General features: G+C 38.5%; 1 protein-coding gene and 1 long non-coding RNA gene across 2 annotated transcripts in view; one reads left to right on the top strand and one right to left on the bottom strand.

Annotated features, from left to right (window-relative positions):
* LOC121658292 overlaps nt 1-4,888 on the top strand; it is a 5,456-nt gene extending 568 nt beyond the window's left edge. Inside the window, exons 2-3 of the long non-coding RNA XR_006013925.1 lie at nt 2,168-2,207; nt 4,151-4,888. This is a non-coding gene — a long non-coding RNA (uncharacterized LOC121658292). The remainder of the gene's footprint in view (nt 1-2,167; nt 2,208-4,150) is intronic.
* Nucleotides 4,889-11,910: 7,022 nt separating this feature from the next.
* LOC121658287 lies at nt 11,911-24,177 on the bottom strand. The gene is made up of 8 exons (XM_042014989.1): nt 23,443-24,177; nt 21,529-21,615; nt 21,103-21,336; nt 19,797-19,819; nt 18,775-18,920; nt 18,116-18,207; nt 17,928-18,023; nt 11,911-16,844 (listed from the first exon to the last, which is right to left on the bottom strand). The coding sequence occupies exons 1-8, from the start codon at nt 23,989-23,991 to the stop codon at nt 15,186-15,188; spliced, it is 2,886 nt and encodes a 961-aa protein (XP_041870923.1). The 5' UTR covers nt 23,992-24,177; the 3' UTR covers nt 11,911-15,185.
* Nucleotides 24,178-24,278: the final 101 nt, after the last annotated feature.

The following is a 24,278-nucleotide window of genomic DNA, read 5'->3' as shown; positions in this document are numbered from 1 at the left end:
ACACCGCACCGGCGGGGCCCACAGCCGTGCCGTGGAGCTGCGGCCACCCCGCACCGGCGGGGCTCCCTGCTGTGAGGTGGCCTGAAGAAGACCTTTCAACTGCCCGATTGTATTAAAATATTTAAGGCATATTATCTACTGGTGTCAAAAAAAAAGAAATGAGGTGTCAACAAACTCTGAACTGACAGTCTTCTGTGGTTTAAGTAGAAAGGCCATTCTACATTTTAGCATTTGGGAATGTATACAAATAAGAATTTAAGCAAGCCTGTGTTACAGCTGATTTTGATAAAGTGCGAAAACTTAAGAAATCAATTTCATGTTGAATTAAGAAGCAAGGGGGGAAACAAGTGAAAGTTAAAGAAGGCAGGACTGATGCAATCTCATAAGGATAGAGAAAGCAAGGATAGAATCTGGCAGTGGCACATGGCAGTATAATCGAGATTGTGTAGTGTAGCATGTAAAGATTTCAAATTATATGATAAATTTAAGAAATCTAAGCTGCATCAGCTCATTGTAGTCTTACATAATTTTCTAAAGAAAAAAATCAAATTATAGTTAAAACACTGTAGTGGAAAATATGTGGCACAAAAGTAACATACTAACTTAAACAGGCTGTTTGAAAGAAGAAAAGCAGCCCATTAGTGTTAGTTAGCTAATTTTTGTCTTGACTGTGCGAACTAGCCTCTTTCTTAAGGTTTTTTTAAGAAGTCCATATATAAGACCTTAGCTCTGATTTTGTCTAGTTTTGTTTAAATTAAATGCTTTAAGTGTTGCTCTTCTCTCAGTTGATTTTGTCCTATATGCTGTACATGTTAGTCGTATTCATACGGCTTTACCATTTCTTTTATTTTTAAATTAATTATATTTGTTATAATTACATGTGCTGTATCTGAAGTTATTCATCCCTCTATGCCCTGTGGAGTATGGAACTGCTTAATTCTTAAGTGCTGCAGTCCTGTTCACATTAGATATTACCTGTACCTCTGCGAAGATTGTATTTCAAACAGAGCGTATTTTTTCTTTTATATGAAAACTACTTGCACTTACGCATAACATTCCCATAGTTGGGCAGTGAGAAAAATGCTTTATAGCATCACATGTCATCTTCTAATGTTGTATGTGCTAAGATTAAGACTTTCCTCTTCATGAGGAAAATGATCTCTATTAGATCAATTTTAGCTGCAAGCCTATGGTGCATATTTTACATGTTTATATTCACAGCCAGTCATGTATTTGGATTCCTTCTTAGCATGTGAAATGTGTTTGATCTGAGCAGGCACAGACAGCACTGAAGTTCAATACCAGATAAAAGCTGCTTTCTTTACAAGGGGATTAACTTTGAAAAAGGAATGTGCCTCTTTCAACAAACTGTGAGATGCTGATCTGTAGGAAAATGAATATTTATTTCTCTTGCTGCTTTTATCATAGTACAGCTTTACATTGCTTTACCTTTGTAACAGCTATTGCATGCTGTCTTTTGATTATGCCAAGTGTATTCCTGTGGTTCATAGGAAGACGCTGCCTGCCACCTAAAAACGTGTCTGATGCCAGATAGGGGTAGACAGCTGTGTATTGCTTCGAGAAGTCATAGCACTAACAAAGACAAATGTGCAAGAATGTGACATCCATACTTTTGGAAAGAGGAATGAATGTTGAAGGAGGAACATGGAACAGCTGATTACTTCCGCTGTTACCTTCAGTAGAACAAAATTTAAAAATAAAAGTTAAAACACAGCTGGCTATTTAGAATGAACTGCTGAGAGATTTGTCAGTCACTAGCTCCTATTAGGGAGACACTTAGCTTGGGGGTATTTTTGGAAAGAGTTTCCATGGAGTTGAACAGACTTCAGGCCTTTTGCTTTTTTCTGATTGGCCAATAGACAGGTGCTGAAAAAGGTGGTGGCAGAAATATTGCAGACGTGGTGCATATCACACAGACAAGCAACAGCAACTTACTTTTTGTTTTATGATAGCCTATACCATGTAAAAAAATAACAGAATTTTTCCTTTCTCTCCTTCCATTGTGAAATGAAAAGAGATTCAACAAAGGACTGATTCATGTTGGTTGAAAATACAACCTCTTGCGTTTAGAGTTTGGGAGTGGCGTGTTCTACCATAGCAAATGTTTAATGCCTTAAAACTAAAGCCATGTTATTTTTTCTTCCAGGGTGAAAAGTTCTGTATACTTCTGATCTACAAATAAATAGGTATGTCTAAAGCATCTATGTCCTTTAAACAGAAATGTACTATTCCATTATAGATTAATAATTTACTTTCAGAGAGAAATCATGTAGCAAACAAACTATTTTTAAAAATAGATGCTTTTAGGAGTGACATAGAGTAGGCCTCTGAGCTTGTGAGAGAGAAGGAGCTTTTCAGTGGCAATGAAAACTTGTGTGGCAGCACTGAGAACGCTTGTATTTCTTCATTTTGGAGTAAATTTCTAGAGATTGGACCTTGGAATTGAATCCACTGGTTCTATTAGAAGAAAGAATTAGAATTTTGACAGAGTACTGATCTTGTACTTCTAAGTCCATCTGTCTGTCTCGGCATTACAGCTTCAGAGCCAATGACTAAACATTGTTGGGGTACAATCCTGATACTTTGGTGTTGATGGATTGGAAAAATTGACAGTCAGGTTTTTTTTAAAAGTTAAACAAGCTGTTAAACATGCTCTCTATTTAGACAGGATCCAGCTTTTTCATTTTCCTAAAGAGTGATCATTTCTGGTGAAAAAAAAATTGCTGAGGCAAATTGAGTACATTTAGAGGGCAGTGATGAAAAATTGTTTAAAAATATATTTCAAACAAAACATGATAGGTTTCTACTCGCCATCAAACATGAAAAATGCATGATAAGATGTGCACACCTCCTTTCTGTCCTATTTGATATCTTGGTTAGAATCAAGATAAAGAGGCAAAGTATGCAGTTATTGAAAGATGTGTTTTTCCATGCTTTTAAGTTCTCCAGCATCAGGTGTGCATCTTGTATCGGTTTTTCTGTATCAAAGAAGGAACAATTAATTTTAAATTCACGTATTTCATAATTGTTCAATGAGATGTCATTTGAGTTTCCGTGGTACTTTATACAGCAATTTTCTGGTCCTTACCTGAGCCTGGTGGTATTAGTCTGGAAAAGGGAGTCGGGTTGATTGATCAGTGAACTAATGAATTCTCTTTAAAAGGTGAAATGTCACAAATAATCATGCAAAATATTCAACGAGTCAGAGAAAGTATGCAGATCTAGGAGGAAGCAGCCTAGAGAGCCAAGACAACCACCCTTTAATGATGATGCAAGTATGCATTTGAGAGTTAAAAGCATGAATGAGGCAGCTGAGAGAGCCACTGAAACAATGACTCATCTAAATGGATTACTGGAAACACCACTTTCAGACTGTTTGGAATACAATTTCTGGCTTTGCCAGCAAAACCTGACTAAATCCAAAGAACCTGGCAGATGAAAGAGGAAGTTTTTGTAATGCTATCACAAAAGGCTCTGAAATTGTAAGATGCTATATGAGCAATCTAATACATACAGTATTTGCTTTGAAATTTGGGCAATGGTAAAACCTGGCTATAACCCACAGAATTTAGGCAATAAATCTGATATTGAAAAACTTTTTGTAAAAGCATTAACTGTGCTGTTGCACATGTGGTACAGATAGAAATAGAGGCATATCTGGTGTGCAAGATTAGAATCCAACAGAACCAGTTAATCTAGGTTTTCCTTTACATGACAAGAGAGAAGGAAGGGTGGTCTAACCAAAACAAACCCAACAACAAGCTGTTTAATTCCCTTTGTTGCCACTCTCAGATCCAAACAGTCTGGAGAGTTAGAAAGTTTGTGTTGATATAAGCAGGTTTAGAAGAGGTTTTGGATATATTTTATATGGGATTGGAATAATAATTGCTATATAATACATGCATTAAATATATAATAATTATTATAGATATATAATCGAAAAATATCAACACATATACAGCTACAATATGTAAATACACAGTATTGAGGAATTAGCAAACAAAAAATGTATTATTTTGACATATTTGTAGTCACTGTATATGAATATATTGCACAGTTTCATGATCAGTTGATACCTAATATCTATATAAACAAGCCAATACATCATTCTTATCTCTATTTTTCCTAGCATTTTCCTGGAGTATGCATTTGAAATCCTAAACTGAAACCAGTCTTGTAAATGAGTCTCAGGAATCATCAACATTTAAAGCTTTGCCTTGGGACATGCTGTCTGTGAGTTTTTAAACACTGAGTCAATTACCTCAAAAGCCCATAGAAGTTACCACCTCTCCTTTGAAAACATTTAGGTATGTTTGACCAAAGACTCTCGTCTTACCTTTGTTCTACAAATGGAACAGATGGTGTAATATTCCAACAAGCAGCGAAGGGGTTCCAGCCCTGAGGGTTTTCTTCATAGCCAGTTTTGATGCTCTTCACTTTTCTGTGCACTTGTACTGGTGGGAGTGAGAGTGAATTTGCAGTTTTGGGAATTGCACAGAAGAGATATCAGAGACTATGCTTAGGGTTATTCTCTCCATTGACTTCAAACCCTTATGAAGTACATTAGTAAATATAATTTAGCAAAACTTTAAATAATAGCTGTCATATTTCAAAGTTATAAAGTTATTTAACTAATAAAGCTTATAAGGTTTTTTTTTCCTTACAAATATACAGAAAATGTACTATGTGAAGATAAAACAACCCTTCTAATAATCCTGTATAAACTAAGAGGTTACAGTGATGGCATCTACAGTTTGTTTTCAAAATGGAAATGATAATGAAAATATCACAGTTTAAAGTTGTAAGAATAATTAATAACTTTTGAGGATCTAGGCAAAAATAAAAGTGCAGAGAATTTTCTAATACATTTTCTTGCAAAGGAAATTGAGCAGTTATTGACAGTCAGTGAGTTTCACAAAAAAGCCCCAATCAGAAATCCAGGAAGGAAGAAAATTCTCTTTTGTCTGTATCAAACTTTCATACAGTTTGAGGAAGGTCCTTTAATCTAATTTTTTTTTTTTGAAATGTTTATTATAGAGCTTTTCTTTTAAGTATTTCAGTATTATTAGAGCAGACATAATTGTTTTGATACTTTGCCAGCATTCTACATGGATAGGTAACTTTGGAAATGTTTTTAACCAAATACCTTAAATTTTGGTCAGTTGTAAGCCGAGTAGAAGCTAATGCCTCTCATGTCCACACTTCAGTCCTTTTGCAAGACTTTCAAGTTCCTGAATGTAACAGCTTTGAAAGCAGACTGTACATTTGTGCAGACTCATACTTGTACAGACTGGGTATCTGCCTCTGCTAAGATCTCGTAGAGGCTGCATAGGGTTTACATGACATAGCCTTTCATTTCATCATTATTTGATTTCTGAATGTTTGATTGCACAGCCTCAGTATTAGTCCCGTACCTTGCATCATGGAATAAAGAGATACTCGGACATGATTTCATAATCCTTGTGATAGTTTGCTAAGGCTTTCTGAAATTTAACTTTTAGAATTGCACAGATACATGTTCAATGGACTACTGTTTCATCATATGATCTCTGTGGGTAAGTTCAGTTTGGTTTTTACGTTCTGCTTCATACCCTGGCATCTGAATGATTGTTATTTAATACATGCAGACAGACATTTCCTCAAAAGTACCATTCAAAATGTTAACAAGTCTTCATCCTAAATCTCTTCAATCTGGTGTTTGTTTAGTGATGCATAATGATATGCATCAGCATTGGCCTTTTATTGAGCTTGCAGCCCTGACATCTTTTCAGAGTGTTTCTTATGGGAATAGAGGTTTAAAGTGGGGTCATTCACACTACTTACGTGGGTAGAACAATTATTTTGCGTCTTGGGTAATACTCAGAAAATGGGACAGGACAGGGGAGTGGCAAAAGCATACGAGGGAATCAGTGCTTTAGGTATCATTATCATTATTATTATTATTATTCAGTTTAATTAGCAAATGAGCTATTAAAATTCTTCTTTTAAAATGGTTTCTTCTAAATGTCATATTATTTTTATAGTAGCTGATACAGAGTGAATAAATATAATTTTTTTTAAAAAAGTTTGAATAATACAATAGAAAAAAGGTTTTAGACTGAATATGTGAGGTAATCAGTTGAATATCATTGCTGCTTTGTGTGACTTTTTTATTAACCCACTCATATATATGGTAAAGTACATATGTGTCTTTTTACTCAGAACAAAGATCAAAGAGTTCTCAAAGCCTTAATAGCACTTTATCCTTGGACAAGTTTTCTTCACAGTGTATGGATATCTTTCATTACCACTGGGTTACTACTGGTGCTGTATGCACTGACTGTGATTTTGTTTTGTAAATATTTTATAGGAGAGAAAATGGAAAACATAAGTCAGGTTTATAAAGCAATGAAGTTGAAATTTATGGAAGGCATTTAGCATTTCATAGCTAAAATTGCATAAATACTTCCTATGTAATTTGGTTAATCAATAGAATTCCAACGCAGAAAAAATCATTGAACGAAATCAGAAAAGGATAAAGGATAAAGAGGGAAAAAAGTCGAAACAATGGAAAAACCTTTGCATTAACAACCAAATTAAACACAATTTTAGATCTGGAATAAATAAGGTAAAAGTTTTCCTGGAAGCATGCCAAAGTAATTCTGTGAAATGGACTGCAGAAATGTCTGGTTTGAATGTCTGTTTTCAACAGTGGAAAGAACAATCTCTAGATAAAGGTAAGTGTACATATTTTTGTGGTTTCTTTGGAGAGATGGCAAGAATTACCTCTGTGAAGACTAGAGAAGAATGTACTAATAAACTTTGCCTACTGTAATGGTAGTGTTTTCATACTAAGAGTTTCGTGTGCAGGTCAGATCACTTCAAGGAAATTAGTTTGTGAAAGAGGCATATTCTGTATCTGAGGAGTTTTCTAGGCATAACAGCAGTTCATCAGCTTGGCATCAGCTGAGATTTGTAATAAGTAATTTTTCATAGTAGGTATATTGTAGATTATGTTGGGCCAGCTGAGTAACAGTGGAGGAAAATATGCTTCAACATGCTAAGGTACACAATAGACCCATATTGTGCTTTTTGAGGGTGTACTTCTTATATCAAGCTTGCACATCTCAGTACATTTCTGTTTCTACTAAATTCCTAGCAATGATGATGAACATGCATTCTTCACAGGATGAACAATAAGGTGTGAAAAGGCCCATGATTGAGGTATGCATCCACTGGGTGTGATGGCCTCTCTTCTGCCTAGTAATCTCCCTCAGCAGTGTCAGCCAGGGGCTCTGGTGCAGGATCTGGTGCAGGTGATGCATTGCTGTTTTGTGGTTGCGCAGACCCATCGGCCATTCAGTTTGAGACTGTTGAAGCTGCTCGGTTTGAGCAATTCTGATGAACCCACTGATACACTGTCTAGGAATGAAAGGGAATTATAAACTACTTGCAGGAGCCTTTGGCTTGACCTTTTCATACCAGTAATTTCCCTTTTTCTGCATACTAACTTCCTGCAGCTTTTAGTTTTGTTTCCAAGCTGGGTGACTTAGCAGATAAAGTTTAGCATATCATCAGTTAGTGTAGAATAACTGGGAAAGTTGCACCTGGTCCCTAGCTACACCTAGTTACACCTGAAGCAGTGAGTGAATTAAGGGTGGGCTGGCAGCAGTAACTATTCACCCCGATCAGCAGGTGCCTAAGGTTTACAGGACTGGAGGCCTGGAATGATGGGGGAGATCATAGGAAAATGCATGCTGTACTTTTGCAGAGAGAATATGCATGCATTTTCATTTTCAAGTACATCTATAACGTATGCTGATTTCTGTACACATTGGGACATCTGTGAGAATCACTGATTTTTGAGAGTTTCTTCCATTAGGGTAATGTTTCTTAAAAGCAAAATTAATGTATGTGGCGATTATTAGGGCTGTTGGTTTTTGTTTGTTTGTCCTTTTTCCCCCAAGGCAGAAGAACAAAAGATCTAAGAATAGCTATTGAAGCATGAGAAGAATCCATTCTCTCCTGAATAAATAGCATGATTTACTGGAGACAACAGGTAGTCAGAGGATTGGCAAATGCCTTAGATATTTCGGATTTGAGAATGTGACAGCCTGGATTATTCACAGATTATGTCTATATAATAATCACGTTTTTTCATTTTTCCATTTTTCCTACATGTATTTGTTGCTGCATAGTTGGAATTGTTTTTCTCAAAATCTGAAAGCAACAACAATATTTGAAAATCCCGATAGAGACATGCTTTCATTGCAAAATCAAGAACTGTAAAGTTCAGAGATCCACTGTTTTAAATTGCCTATACTTCTGATGCCTAAAGATTTTTGCTTTTTATATATCTGTAGCTTTATAGATTTTAACATATAGCTGTATAGTTTCTAACACTTTGTCACTTTAGCATAGTAGTTGCACTTTTTCACATATTATGCTACCTTCTTGGAATTCTGTTTAGTCTTGCTTTTTAGTCTAGCAAGGACACTTTGTTTTGCACCATACATCATAGACATAATAAAATGTAGGGCTAAAAGATCAGGGTGGGGGGGGCTCCAATGGGGCAGAACCCAGGGGGAAATTACCTAACCAACTGCTCTTCTAATCGGACAACATTTATTAGATATACTAATTAATTAATCTTATAAAAACTATAGAAATACTGTATCATGTGTGCATATAGCCATATTGTGCACCGAGAGCTTTCAATTGCTTTTATATTATCATTCAGTGACATTTACAAATGTTCTTAAATGCCTAGCACAGCAGGGTTCAGTGCATATCAGATAGTGGTGCTCAAGAAGCACTTTTCCTGTGAAGTGTGTAAGCTTTTATAGTCAATTTCTTTTCAGTGTCCTCCAGCAGTTTGTTCGTATTTAGTCTCCAGCAATCCCATTCACTTCCAAATTATGATGTCAATCATATTCTCTCTAAATTATGCTTCTTTTTCTTTTCAGAAAAGCATATACTGCTTACCAGACCAACTGTGATCTTCTTTCCTCTATTGCCTAATTAAATCTTCTCCAGTCAATGAGTGGTAAAATTCCTTTCCTTGCTAGTTGAAGTAATGAGGAGTTATAAGGCAACCTTATCCACCGTGCTTTTGTATCTTTTAAAACTTGTAAACTGACAAACATTATTAATAAAGATACACACATGGGATTATTATATGCCACCTAGTACTGCATTGTAATTGAGATGCAATACCCTGGTAATCAGCTATTTGGGGTAAGGTTTGAGATGACTGACCATCTAATTTTTCATTAGAGGTTCTTATTCAAGAGGGAAATTTGTCTTGTCTCTTTTACCCTACAAGGATGCAAAATTGTATGTAAATATCTTTCACATCCCCTAATGGCTTTTTGAGTTGCTCAGAAGTTCCAAAAATTGTACTCCTTTTGAATTACTTCGTGTTTTGTATGTCTACCTCCCTAAAGAATAAGGGCATTGTATCCATATTTGGTAAAAGCACAAAGCTGGTGTGCTGAAATCCTTAACTGAATGTCAGATACTTTCTGGTATATTGGTATGTGTTTTATGTTGTTGACACATCTTGTTCTTTTATCCATTCAGTTTGTGCTGCTGTTTTTTTAAACTTTTCTTAACTCTTTTTACACTGATGTCTGAATGATTTGTATGGAATTTCTCCAAATAAGCTGTTAGTTCTCTCATGCTGGGATGTACTTTGCGTGGACAGAATTCAGAGCACATTCAAACAGATCTCCAAGTTTTCTGTTGTTGTGGGAGTAGCTTGATTTCTTCTGAAGGACAAGGCCATTTCCTGTTTTGAGAAGAGAGGAAGACAGAGATCCCAGGGTTCAAAATTTCTACTCAGATACACAGCAGGTAATACTATACACTGTCAATTTTATTTAATGTATTTATGTTTATGGGTGTGCACATGAAGATGTTGGCATTACAAGAAATTAAGTTCAAAGATAATCTTGAGTCTGGGGTAAATCTCAGCGTGAGGATTATATCAAGATGTACAGAGGGATTCCCGAACCCAGGGACACACGAACAGCAGCCCCAAGCCCCATCCGGACCTGGAAGCCCTTGGCAGCCAATCAGGCACAGAGGGGGCACTGGCAGAAGCTATTTGTGAGATTTAAACCTCTCTAAACACCCTGAATATACACACAGAGTAGTAAGAGTCTGGAGAGCAGCACTGTGGAAAGGGATCTGGGGATCCTGGTCAATGGCAAGTTGAATGTGAGCTCCCTTGTGAAGAGGCAGGCACTGATCTCTTCTCTGTGTGACAGGACTTAAGGAAACAGCATGAAGCTGAGTCAGGGGAGGTCTAAGCTGGGTATCAAGAAAAGGTTCCTCACCCAGAGGGTGGTTGAGCACTGGAACAGGGTCCGCAGAGAAGTGGTCACAGCACCAAGTCTGAGTTCAAGAAGCATCTGGACAATGCTCTCGGGCACATGGTGTGATTCTTGGAGTGTCCTGCACGGGGCCAGGAGCTGGACACAAATAAATGAGCTGAAGTAGAGGTATTATAAAAATGAAATATTCCCAGCAGCTGCAATGAACTGTCATCAGCTCACATGTCACACTAACTTGTACTTCACTATCAAATGCATTGTGTACAGCGGGGAAGAGAGACTGCAGCTCTTCCTCCCTCTGCTGCTCATCAGCTGCAAGCGTAAATGTAGTTACACTGATGTTTGTATTGGTACAAAACTGCAGGGATGGAACGCTGGCGTGATCCAGGCTGAATATAATCCTATCATTTGGCTGCTTATATTTACCTTTGTATTGTTCAGTGACCCAGGTCAGAGCAAAGACCAAGAAGTTGTTGTCATGGTTTTTTCTTTGGAACAGTAGATTGAAAATACGGCTTCCCTTCAGACCTTGTTATCACCACAAGAAATACTTTTATTATATTACATAATGCTAAAAGTCAGGAAAAACTGGCCAAGCTTATTGCTACAGCTGTTGATTCCTTTGTTCTGGAAAGACATTCCCCAGCGGAGGCCGCTCACGGTGGCTGGACATGCTGCCCACAGGGACTGTGGAGGAGAGGCACAGGCTGTGCGTGCTCCCTTTCTGGCCCGCCCTCCTGGAAGTGGGGAAGGGCATGGGAAAGCCCCAAGGGCCAACCAAGTGCTGGTTCTGGAGGTGGTGGCAGTGGCCAGGGAGGCAGCACTAAACTGAGGGATTTGGAGGTCTCTTCCAACCGGGAAGAATCCATGACTCAGGGATTGCCCTGACCCAGGTGCAGCACTTGGCACCTGGCCTTGTGGAACTTCATGAGGTTATCATCCCACTTCTCAAGCTTGTCCAGGTGCCTCTGGATGGCCCCAGCCTTCTGTACTATCCCTGCCCTGCTCAGCTTCCCATCCCCTGCAATTGCACTGACAGTGTGCTCAGTGTCCCTGGGTGTCATTGATAAATGCTCTCTGCATCCTTACTCAACCTACACAAACAGGGTTTATTAACAATGAAATAGTTTCAGTGCATATCTATTTGATTTTTTTTTTCTTTCTTTAGGTTAAATGAAGGAGATGCTTACTACACACTCAAGGATTTTTAATTCCTCATTAAATCTATTTGGTACGATAAACTTGTGCTTTTTAGAATATATACTTCATTTTTAAAAGCAAGTTAAAATGGAACAATGCCTTTTTTTTTTTTAACCAGAACAAGTCAGAGTGAACTGTGTGATAATCCAAATGAGAATGTTCTACTGGCATTTAAACAGTTGGAAGAAGACTATATAGAGAAACTAAGTATGTTACCCAAAGAACAAAAACCAACCAAAGCAGCAGTACATAATACTCTTACCACACAGATCAGCAGTCTTTGAATTAGAAAGTTACTAGACCTGAGTTACCAAATATAATTTCAGAATAAAGCTTTAGTTAATAACCAATAATACAATAAACAACAAATCAATAATACAAAATAATGCAAAGTTTACTTTAGGAAGTTCACCTTTACAAATTGACATTTTAACAGCTCTAATGTCAACTAAACAATTGTTTTTAATAAATTTTAATTTTTTTAATAGTTACAAAACTGAGTAATTGTACTTTACCTTTCAGTTGCACTTTTTTTTCAGGCAGTGGCATACATGTTACTATAGCTCTCAGATATATATTGAACAAACATTGCAGTTCTGACAGCTAGCAAGGTTAGCCTCTCAGTAGGACAGCACTAGAAACTTTCAGCTCCTTTGGGAAGTATGTTCAGCAAGTACTTTGGCAATTATAATCAAACAAATTGTTGTAACTGTTTTCCAAGGTTTCTATTAAATCATGAAGTAGTATCTTCATGAACCACTATAAAAGCTTTTAAAGTGGCCCAGAAATTTAGTTTACAAAATCTGAAATACATAGAGGGCTTTATACCAGTACAGCAAAGTTTGATTAATATAATGTTCCAACCATATGTAGAATTGCTTCATTTTTCACCTCTTGTATCTTAAGGAGTCAGGAAGATCCAGAACTGTGTAATACAAATTACTGAGTTTAGTAAAATATGTAATTTCCTTTTTTTGGGGTTTTTTCTGGATTTTTTTTTGTTGTTTTGTTGGTCTTTTTTCTGGGAAGGGCAAAGTTCTCAGCAGTATTTTCAAACAAACACTTCAGAGTTTAACACTGCCCTTTTGTTTACCTGTAATCTGAAAATATATACACACACATACCTAAGTTTAGATAACCTAGGAAAGGGAGGCTTTGACTACAGTCCTCATCACCACACAGAATTTTATGATGATGACCAAGATAGTGGTGTAAGTTATTCTCTATGGATAATAAGCAAAACGTGCATTAAGGACAACTCTGAACCCCATTTCTTTGAATCAGCTCTAGTCTTCATCCAAGACCACTGTCCTGCTTCTAGCCAGGACAGGGTTAATTTTTACAGTAGTCAGGAGGAGGCCTGCCTAGGACCCTGAGGTTGTTCTGTACCTCACATTATTTTCAGGGAACAGGGGAAGGGCTCCCTTCTGGGTCAGCCTAGTGCAGCCAAGGGAATGGGCGAGCGTCTCTGTTGTTGGGGATTTCTGTGTGAATCTCGCCTGCCCTGTCAAACCTTAATGCTGAGCTATAAGGCACTTGGACAACAATGCTTGAAAAGCAGTCCTAGGACTGTAGCGAACCCCCACACCCACAACTTCTACTTTCAAAAATAGCATATAGTAATCTATTTGCTTTATGATTCTATGATGGCGTCTTCTCACTAAGAGACAAAGCATCTGCATGAAAGTTTATCAAACTCTCCTGAAATAACAGAAATGAACAGAAGACAGGTTGAAAATATGTAAGCTACAGAAACTTCTACGGTTTCTGATTAACCCTAGCTCATTAAGAATTTTATTGTCACTGTAGAAGAAAAAAAATTCTCTGCAACTTTCTGGCAATGAATTTCACAGGTGCCTCATCTGACTCTAAAATTGTTCCATTACTCTTGCTTTTATTAGTGAGACCAACCTCCACCTGTGACACTTTCTGCCATTATCATCTCGCTCAGCCTTTGTTACCTCAGTGATTTGAATTAACATTTCTCTCCTACACATGCAGAACATGACAAGAATGTATAGAGATAACAGCAGAAGAAAATCATAGGAGAAAACTGAAATACAGTAAGATTTAAGAGACAAGCATCAAGAACTAAAAGACTAACCATAAAAGAGAATTTTCACTACCTTCCTTATTGTAATGCAGACAGAAAAGTAGTATTATTGTTATAAATACTAGAAACTATTTTTTCAGCACATTTAATAAAGGAATGCACTGCCACAAGAAAATTGAGGCCAAGAACTGAACACAAAATTAGGTCAACATTTCCTGAAACAAGTTTCCCTAAGTATTATGTCACAGTAAGTATATTAGTAAGTATTGCAGAGATTTAAATTTAAGTAATATTTTTCTTACAGAGTTACAGAGGTAATTTGCAGATTATTGACTTTTCTGCTTACCAGTGAAAACTTTTGAAGGAATATCAAATATTCTACATTTTGATTTAGTACTTGCCAGTTGACGTATCTATCTAATACAGAATTTCTTTAAAATCTAGCATCAGCTTTTGCTGAAGCATGAACAGGAAACATAATACAGCTTTATTCTGAAACAGTACTACTGTCTGTGTATTCCAATAACTAAAGCACAATTATCTCTTGGATCCAACAAAATAGCCAGCAAAGTAGAAATGATGGTCTTTTTACCTTTTGTATTGATTTTCATGGACTAAAATTTCCATGAGTTCTAAATCATTAATGCATACAGTGAGAACTACTGTTTTCCTTTTGTCTTGTCGTTACACAGATTTTAGAAGAGAATTTTTGTGTTTTAAAAGCTAGATTCTCCAAAAGTTTTCACTTATACAGCAAGTTAATATCTGTCCAAGTATTCCCAAACTGTTGCCAGAAAGAGCTGAAATTTTATTGTGATGTTTCTTTTTCCTGAAGGCAGCATTTCAGAAGTGTAGCTGACACCCTTCTGCAATGTTTAACAAGAACACTGATGCAACGCTTCCATTTCAAAAGCACAAAACAAATTATTGAAATTACACTAGAACTTACACCTTCAATATACATTAAACACATCACAGAAAAAGGGAACAGCCAAGGGGAGACAGGCAAAACAATTTTCTGTAATGCCTTCAATATCCTTTCTTTTTGTTGTGGCTCTCCTCCCTCCCGGCCCATGAGGTGAATGTCTTGGCTGTTCTCTTACCATTTAAGTGCAAGTGCTGCTGTACCCAGACAACAATTTACTGCCCCCTGCCACTGAGGCTCCACCCAACCCGCTTTCTGGGACACCTCAGTTCCCCACCCCCGAAACATATCCCAGAAGGTTTGCGCTCTTGAAGATGCAGCATCTATGGCTATGCTTTGGTCTTGATCAGGACATGAAAATTTTGGTTGTTTCTTCAGTTTGTGAGTATACTATAAAAATCACTTCATTGCATTGTACTGCTCATAAGCAGTTTCATTTCCAACACAGAAATACCTCAACTGGCAAGAATCAGGGAGAAGAACAGCTGTAAAATCACAAGTATCCCCACCTTTTAAATGTATTAAGCAGTATTTATTGAATTCCAGCTTCTTTTTCTTTCCAGTCTTTCTTTACATGTGATTTTCTTCTAGTAGACATTTTGTCTTCAGCAACAGAAAAATATTCTGATGCATGGCTGGTATCAGTAGAGACAGATGTTTGACTTAGCTCTTAAGTGTCCGAAGTGCTGTCTTTTAGGATTCCTCCTGTCTCACTTACTGCAAGCACAGAACCTCCTAAAGATGGATCACTGCATGTGCCAGAACAAGCTGTATTCTGAAACTGTACAGGCTCAGGTTTATCCTCCCTTCTAGGACACACACAGTTGTTTTCAGCAATAGTTTTTTCATCTTTTTCCTTTTTTTCTTGTTGTGTTGCTGTAATGAGTTGAGTGGAAGATGCATTCTCACATTCAGCGGGAAGGACTCCTGAACATAACGGCTGATAAGGAATGTTACCATCACCAAGCGTTTCTGCACTTCCAGCGTTTTCAGATGAGTTCACAGGCAAACATGAGCCTTCACATTTTGAATGACCCTGAAGAAAAGCAGGCTCTGCACACTCTGAAGATACAGGTTTCTCTAGATTCAGAAGTGTTTTGTCAGGAGATTTCATCTTCTCCTTATCCATTTTTTCTGTTCCGTTTCCAGAAAAAAACATGGAAGAAGTCAGCAAATCAGAGGTATTTCTGACAATGCCTCCAAATGAAAATACTGGTGAAGGCAATGGAAAGTTAGTTTTAAAAGAAAATGAAAAATTACTGGTGGGAAGGGGCGTCTTGGAGACACCATTCACCCCAGCTCCAGTGTTGGTTTCTGAAGTACTGCAAGCTACAGTTGTGCTGGATTCTGAAGTGTGAGGTTTTTGTTGCCCTACGACAGGTGGTTTCTGTGTACCATATCCTGCAGGTTCCTTTGCACAGGGTGTTTTTTCCCTCACATGAGATAATCTTTTTTTGTCAGATGGCATCTCAGATTGGCTAAAATATGACGATAATGGTAACACCGTACATGAATTGCTGACTTCTGATCCTGCAAACCAGCTGCCTTCTGAATTGCCAAAGGGAAACAAAACGTGTGGTTTCTCACTTTCTGCTGAGTCTAAATTAGGACTGGTTGAAGCATCACAAACTACGTTTTTGGTTTCAGGACCATAATTATCCTGGTTATTGGTTTTATCCAGCTTATCACATCTCCCTAAATAAAACTGAGGGAAAGCACATTTCTTGTCTTGCTTTTTAAAGGAAAATGTACCTCTACCTTTACTAAATCTTGGTAATGAGTTGTTAGATGCATTGAAAGTAAAAGGTACACCTGAAGGTCTCTCTGCTGAAACATCTACAGATTCTGAGTTTGAAACAGTAACAGCCACTGTTGCTGCTGGCTTAAAGTCTGATGAAGTGCTAGAATTTGAGTCAATTTTATTGGAAACAGTACCTGTTGATGCTTGTCTTGGCAATTTTTCTTTACCTAACAAGTCTGGAGAAGTTTCTGACAAGGCTGGAGCAGGCACTTCCTGCACACTTCCCTCATGAAATAATTTTAAGTCACCATTTGTTTCAGAAAAAATCATATTTGTGGGTGGAATGCTATGAGCACTGCTTCCAGAAAAGCTTCTTTTGTCAAAGCCATCTGCTCTTCGTAGAATTCCCATTTTTATTTTATCTGTGTTATTTGCTTTGGTAGGTGAAGACATAGAAGAAGTTCCTGAGGACTTATCCTTGGAGGTGTCAGCAGTTACAAATTTATACTTTTTATTTGCAGGGAAATTTGGAGTCTTAAACACATTGGAGAGCTTCTGAAGTTCCATATAGTATTTGTAACGTAACTCCTATAATTACAGCAAAAAAAAATTCACATTATCTAACATGGCATTTATGGATTCAGAGGCTATAAAACTCACATATGACTAAGACTGAAGAAAAGTTTTCATATATTCTAGAGCATTTATAATGTATTTTTCCATTGTTACTGGAAGGCAACAGAACACAAGTCATTACAGAAAAAAGTGCTTTAAAAACGACTGAACAAGATACACATAGAACCATGATGACAAAGCACATTTTGAAAGAGAAGACTAGAGAAAACTGTATTTGAAGTGACTATCAAACCCCAAAATAGATAAAAATACTAACTTAGATATTAAGCAACAAATTCTCAATCAAATTTTCATGAAAAATAGCCATCTGAAATTGTTAGGTGGTGGGGTTTTTGTTATTTTATATTTGTTTTGTTATTATATATAATTGTATTATTAATGGCAATAGAAAACGGGTATTTTCCAAAATAATACAGAAAAAAAAATTCTATATTTAAAGGACCTAAGCAACTTTTTAATTCAATCATCTGCCACTGGTATTCTCAGAACATGCATAATGTGATTTACTGCCAGCCATGCTTCACTAACTAACTAGAATCATTCTGTACAGAACAATATTCAGCCACCCACATGGAGCTGCTAGTAAGGAAAAAAAGAAAAAAAATTTAGTTGTATAACTACATCATTTGAAATGAAACAAAAAAGAGATTGGATTCAGTTTCATGTCAAATGATTATGTGGTCTTACAAGATGGAACTCTATTATCTTTAGAAAACAGAATACAGGCAGATGACTTCCTCTTCAAGTAGACACTAGGGAAGTTTATTTGGATTAGAAAGCTACAGATGTGACTCAAAAAGCCACACTAAATGTAAAAGTAAGTATTTGAAGTCAGTAGTAAGATGAAGTTTCAGCTTTCTAAAGGGAAAAAAAAAGTTAAATTCTGACAGCTTCAATACCTAGTCAGATTTCATTCTAGAAATGGAAGGGCAACTTTCTACTAAGGAAACTGAAAAACATTTTAAAAGCTTATTTAGAAAGCTGCATCACAACAAATAGTAACTTAGCCATACTTAAACTGATGTTCAATCATACCTCATGACTCATATTTTGAAATGCTGACATTTCTGATATTGACATAAATCGAGTGGGGATCCTGCTACCGTCTGCTTCATCCTGTCCTGCTACAGGCTGAAAAATATTTCACAGCAGAAATTATATTTCATTTTGATACCAAATGAAAAAATAGTACCATGTTGTAGACCACATAGCCAATAACTTACAAGAAATGTGCCGGGCATATTCTTCTGGTCCTGCCACTGCTTTAAGGTATCTTTAAATAGAGTTGAGCTCTCATTTCCTTCATAAGGTAGCTCTATTAGAAAGAACACAAGGATATGACGTAGAATGTATTAAATATGGAAAACACTGAAAGGTTCCTGTGCACCTAAACAGATTCAACTTAAGAACAAAAATACAGTGCCCTGAGACCCTAGCACTTGTTGTATTTTCTGTGATATAAAGCAAGAAGCCTGTGTAATACGTTTTCTTAAATGCTTGAAATGCCTGCCCTGACACAAAACCTAACACCTCCTCCTGTGAAGTAAAGGCGTTGAATGTGAGCATAGCCAACACTGGCATGACACTACAACAAACGCCCATCTAGTTCAGCAACACACTCCTGACAGCAGCGCTATCAGCTGGATATGAAAAGTACAATACGGCACCCAGATTCCAAAAATACAGCCTAGGAACTTCCTAGAGAAAGCACATTCATAAAACACATTTAAAATCCTTCAAGGAATTTATAATTCACTTAATTTGTTGGGGTGTTTTCTTGCATGTGGTTGCCATGCAGATTGTTTATTAGCAATTGGTTCTGCAAGTTCCAGGTTTCTAGACTTCCAAAATCTTGTCTTAATTTTAAGTCCTTCTTCCCTACCTTGAACAATGCTTGCATTAACAGGTGCTAACTCCAATGCTAAGATTTCATTAACCACAGATTTGATATCTATCGTCTTTGGCATATACACTGGTGGTTTTTCCCAGTTGGATGCTATATTCATCACATCAAGCTGAGTTTTCATTCTGGAAATGGAAAAAAAAACAACAACCAAAAATGAACCAATTTAACCTTTTTTCTTCATGCTTACAGGCTAGCTAAATTATACCTGTCTAATATTAAAAAAAAAGAAATCACTAGGAAGGAGCAGGAATCAGAAAAATTATGTCTTCGATAAAATGTCAAGTTCTCTTAGAGTTTTTTGTTGAGTTTTTTCTTAGAACTTGTTCACTCAAATAAGGTTTCATACTCAATGAAAACTGCAAGAAGTAGTGCTGGTAGGTCAGCAAAAAATTACCCCCTCCACTTTCTTAGTATACACTGCCTCAATATAAATTGTACTTCTTCAGAGGGCATTGCTAATGTTAGTCTGAACCACAGTGTTTTTTGAAGAACTCAATTTCCAATATTCTTTCTTAAATGCAGGTTAAAAAGTTCTAAGAAATGTATTTAAGAATCCTTAGAAGACATTACAGGGTATGTGCACTACAAACACAAACCCAAACATACTGCAGAATCTCCACACATACTGTTACACTGAAAGATTTCTGTAAAAGCTTCAAGCATGCTTCAGTGTTCCTGAGTTTAAATAAGATATCTGAAAATATCCAATCACCAAGTATTAATCAATTTCTATATTCACTTTTTATTAGGGAGATAATTCAAAAGCTTGATTATCTCTAATCCCAGATAGTACGTCACTCAAATTCTTGACAAATTTACTAAAATTTGGAATATTGGGCATCCAAAAATCTGAAAGTATTATAATCTGTTAATTACTCAATACTATTTTAATTTTAAATTTCTTATCTTATGATACCCAATGTAGCTATTTTTTTAGTTTTTAATCCTAAAAATCTGAAAGACCACGAGAGAACTAAAAGAACATGAAAAGAATATACCTTGTATTCAAGCCACAGGCCACCTATAAAAAAAACCAAAATTTTGTAAGATATGAGCATTTCTCCAACTATCAGGTAGTTACTGCTTTATCCAAATAGTTGACAGACCCAAGTCCCTGTCTTCATTTCACAGCACTATAGAAAATAAACCTGTTAACATTAAAAAACCAACCAATCAAACAAACAAAGCCCAACTCAAACAAGAGTATCTGTGACAAGATTTATCTTGTAATATATTGTGATAAATACAAAAAGAACTTCTTCAGAGCCAAATGAAGGCATTCAGATCATGGTCTATATGGTTACCTAACCAGTTTCAGAAGTCTGGATATTTGTAAACATTCAAATGAAGGACTGTTTTGTATTTCTTGGAGAGGGAAGCCTCTGCTATGTGCTCTCAATCTGCTATTATACTATTAAAAAAAGCTATCTTTCAGTTTTAAATCAGACAGGTAACGGTGGTAGGAAGTGCAGTGCACTGCACTGTGGTCAAGTGAGACTTCCCAAAGAACATGTAATGAAAAGTGAAAAAATCGGACTGGATTAGAGCTGCTTCCTTATAAAAACCTGGTGATCTCACTGTACTGGATCTTTACACAACCAATGTACTGTTATGGAGGGCAGGTGGGGAGGTTAAAGAGAAAGAAAACAAACAGCAGGAAGAGTAAGTAGATGAACAGGAGGAATAGGAGGAAAAAGATGAGGAAGGTAAGAAGGAACCAAAGGTGAAAGTGGAGGAAGAACAGAAGGCATAGGAGAAACAGAAGGAACAGGCACAATATGAAGCACACCAGGAGACATAGGAGGAAGAAGATGAAAACAGGATGGGGAATGAGAAGAAAAGAGGGGGAAGAGGAACAGTAAGAAAAGGAAGAAGTCGAGAATTAGTGACATACTAATCACTGGAATCACAGTATTTGTTCCAGAATTGGGAGTCGCTTTTACTTCAAGTGAAAGTTAAATTTTCCTTAACGAGTTGTTACCAGACACTTAGTCAAATTCTGTACTTTCTTAGTGTCCCATTTATCTGGAGGCACCTAAGGACCCACTGCAGAAATCAGCAACACACTGTTTCTTAGGAAAGCATACAGTAAAAATCACCGATAAGCTGCAAATAAAGCTTTTCCAAACTTTTCTAAAACTAAAAAACATTGTTACAAAAAAAGTATGAGTGTTAACTAATTTTAGTCTGTATTTTTCATTTGTTGACTTTGTTTTCCCTGATCGATTTTAATCATGACCTACAATACAGGAGGCTCTATTTGAGTTCTTTATACAACTGATATCTAAAACAAAAGGCCATCACCTCCAGGAAACACTGAGGATCACACTCATGGACAAGCTTTTCACAATCCTTCAAAAAATTCTCAATAGTCTTCTTGTGAGTTTCTTTCATTTTCTTCCAAATCTGAAATTCTTTCTCTTTTTTAACTCTTTGATTTTCAAGATCTTCTAGTAATTGCTTTTTTTTCATTTCTAGAGTTTTGAAAATTTCTCCAAATTTCAGCTCAATTATCTCGGTATCATTTTTCAGCATCATCTAGAAGCAGAAGAACACAAGAACAGATGCAAATGCAATAACAATGTCCACACAAGAGTCACTTCTCTAAGTAAGCTCAGAGCACATCTATGCCACAAGGAGCACCTGTATGCTCCAGGCTGTGGTTAAACTAACCAGAGAAGAGAAACAAAGACACACACACACACAGAATATCCAGCATCTGTAACTCACATCTGTATGAGTCGGTCGTTTTGAGATCTCATTCACCAGCTTCTCATTTATTATCCTCATTTGTTTCAGAGTGCTAAAGAAGGTTAACTGAAAGACAGTTGAAACATCTATTATGACTTCATCCATTCCTTAAAATAAACACATTTCAGTGCTTACCTAGAATCAGATCAAGACAGACAAGGAGCTACTGGACAGGGTCCAGTGGAGGGCCACAAGGATGATCAGGGGACTAGAGCACCTCTTTTATGAGGAGAGACTGCAGGACCTGGGCCTGTTTAGTCTGGAGAAGGCTGAAAGGGGATCTAATTGACGCATATAAATATCTCAAAAGTGGGTGCCAGACTTTTTTCAGTGGTGCCCAGTGACAGGACAGGGAGCAGAGGCCATAAACTAAATCACTAAAGTTTCACCTCAATATGAGCAAGAACTTCTTTACACTGAGGGTGGCAGAGCACTGGAACAGGCTGCCCAGGGAGGTCGTGGAGTCTCCCACTCTGGAGACATTCAAACCCCACCAGGACACATTCCTGTGTCATGTGCTCCAGGTGACCCTGCCTTGGCAGGGGGTTGGACTGGATGATCTCCAGAAGTTCCTTCCAACCATATCCATTCTGTGATATTCTGGACAATATAGTAAAAAAAGTTTGTGATTCAGAATGTCACTTAGTAACATTTAATGCTTTCCTGGATCAGTACACAAACTTTCTTCTGCTGTTTCTCAAAGTAATGTTCTTAGGCTCACCTACAATGCACACTGATAGAATGACTACTTTATAATTAAAACATTGTTTTCCTCAGGCTTTTTCAACCCCTCCCCTCACATCCATCCATCCATCTATCTATCTATCTATCTATCACAAGTAAGTTTTAATGGCGTTATCCCAGTTTGGCAAAAAACTGTGGGATATTCATTTTTTCTTTTTATGCCTCACATTGCTAAAATAGAAAGCTGTTCATAATCAAGATAGTTCTGTTTGGGTTTGAACTAATATTATCACTGAGTTTTCCTCCTTTATCTCTCTACAGTATCACTACTTTACACTATGTAGTATGTCTAGTGCAAAGGCTGTTTTCCCCTGGTTTCCCAAGTGACATACAACGGGTGATGGCAAAGGCAGAAGGAAAATCAGGGTAAAAGCAACTTTTGTTTTAAAGAATCAGCACTGCTCTGTTTAAACCTTTATACTTGTACTTTTCATCACTGCCCTGCAGTTGTTTCAATTACTGCACAATAGAACTGCCACCCTGCACTCAATTTGCACAGGGCATGAAAAGCTCGTTCTACCCAAATAGTCACTATTTTGTTAAAAATCACAACTTCTACAACCAGCCAACCAAATTATGACAGGCAGTTGCTTTCTTATGCAAACTGGAAGGCATCTTGTTTTTACGTTTATTATTACTCACCCAAACTATCTATCCCTAAATACGTAATTATCTATGACCCAAATTAGCTATGGCAGCTCAGAGAGCCTATAAACAAAACATTTGTGGGTGCGTTTTTGGAGTTGTTAGATCTTCCTGAACTTGGGAAAACAACAACAAAAAACCCAAACATCAACAGCCCTCCACCAATCAAACCAACAAAAACCGAGACACCACCCCAAAATCAACTCTCCAGGTCCTTCAGTAAACTGGGTTCAGATCTGTTGATACTGTAATACCGCCTGGTCCCCTGCGTGCGCAGACTGTTTAGATACAGTCTGACAGCAACCCGGAAAGGCACACCCCGGCAGTCCACAAACTCCTGAGTCTGCCCCAAAGCAGCACAGGCCCTCTGCCCCTCTCCTGCCCACCATGCCGCGGTTTCCCCTGTGTTTCTGAGTAACAGCAACCTGTGCCCGGTGGGACCTTTAGTGTACAGCCCGACCTCCCAGCCGACCCCTGGAGCGGAGGGGGGAGCGCCGCGCTTACTTTCTCTTCCTGGTACACCGTGTCTATGAGATTGACAGAGTGGAAGATGCCCTGATGCTCCTCGGAGACGCACTGCCCGCACCCTGCCTGCCGGCACATGCGGCAGTAGAGCTGCACCGGCCGGCTCGGGTGTTTCTGGCAGCTTCCTCCGAACGCCTGCGGGGAGACCAGGTCCGACCCCGGCTTCGGCCCCAGCGCCGCCTCCCCGGCCGTGGCGGCGCCCGCCGCGCCGGACCGGTAGAGCTTGACTATCTCCGCCAGGGTGGTGTTGACGGGCAGGGCGGCGACGCCGCCGCGGGGCAGAGGGCACAACTTCCTGCACAGCGGACACGGCACCCGGCCGCAGGACGGGCCCGGGCCCGGGCCCGGCGCCCCGCGGCCGAGACGGGCCTGCCCCGGGCTCCGCTGCAGCTGCCGCAGGCGGGCGGCCTCAGCCGAGGCCAGGCACTCTACCACGCAGCCCCGGCAGAAGTTGTGCGAGCACAGTGGCAGCGTCACCGGCTCCTCCAACAGCGACAGGCACACGGCGCACGTCAGGCTCGCCTCCATCAGCGCCGGCGAGAGAACGAGAGGCCGCCGCTCCTGCTGCTCCGGGCCCCACTCTTCCTTCTGCTTCCACCTCCACGGCACCGAGAGGCTGCGGCCGGCCGGCCGGCCTGCCACAGAAACCAGGAGCGCCCCACTCCAAACACCGCTTCCAGCCGTCAACTTCCCAAGAAGTGCCGCCCGGCCGTGGGGGTGGGGCGAGGAGAAGCGCGTCAGCGATAGGCGGAGGCGCGAGATTGACATCGTCCTTGACCAATAAAAGCATGCGACGGCATGGGGGCGGGGCAGAG

Source organism: Corvus kubaryi, unplaced genomic scaffold, assembly GCF_017639235.1.
Source record: "Corvus kubaryi isolate FWS band 111438036 unplaced genomic scaffold, C.kubaryi_AGA036_p1.0 split3-131, whole genome shotgun sequence".
NCBI lineage: Eukaryota > Metazoa > Chordata > Aves > Passeriformes > Corvidae > Corvus > Corvus kubaryi.
This window is presented reverse-complemented; position numbering and strand designations above follow the sequence as displayed.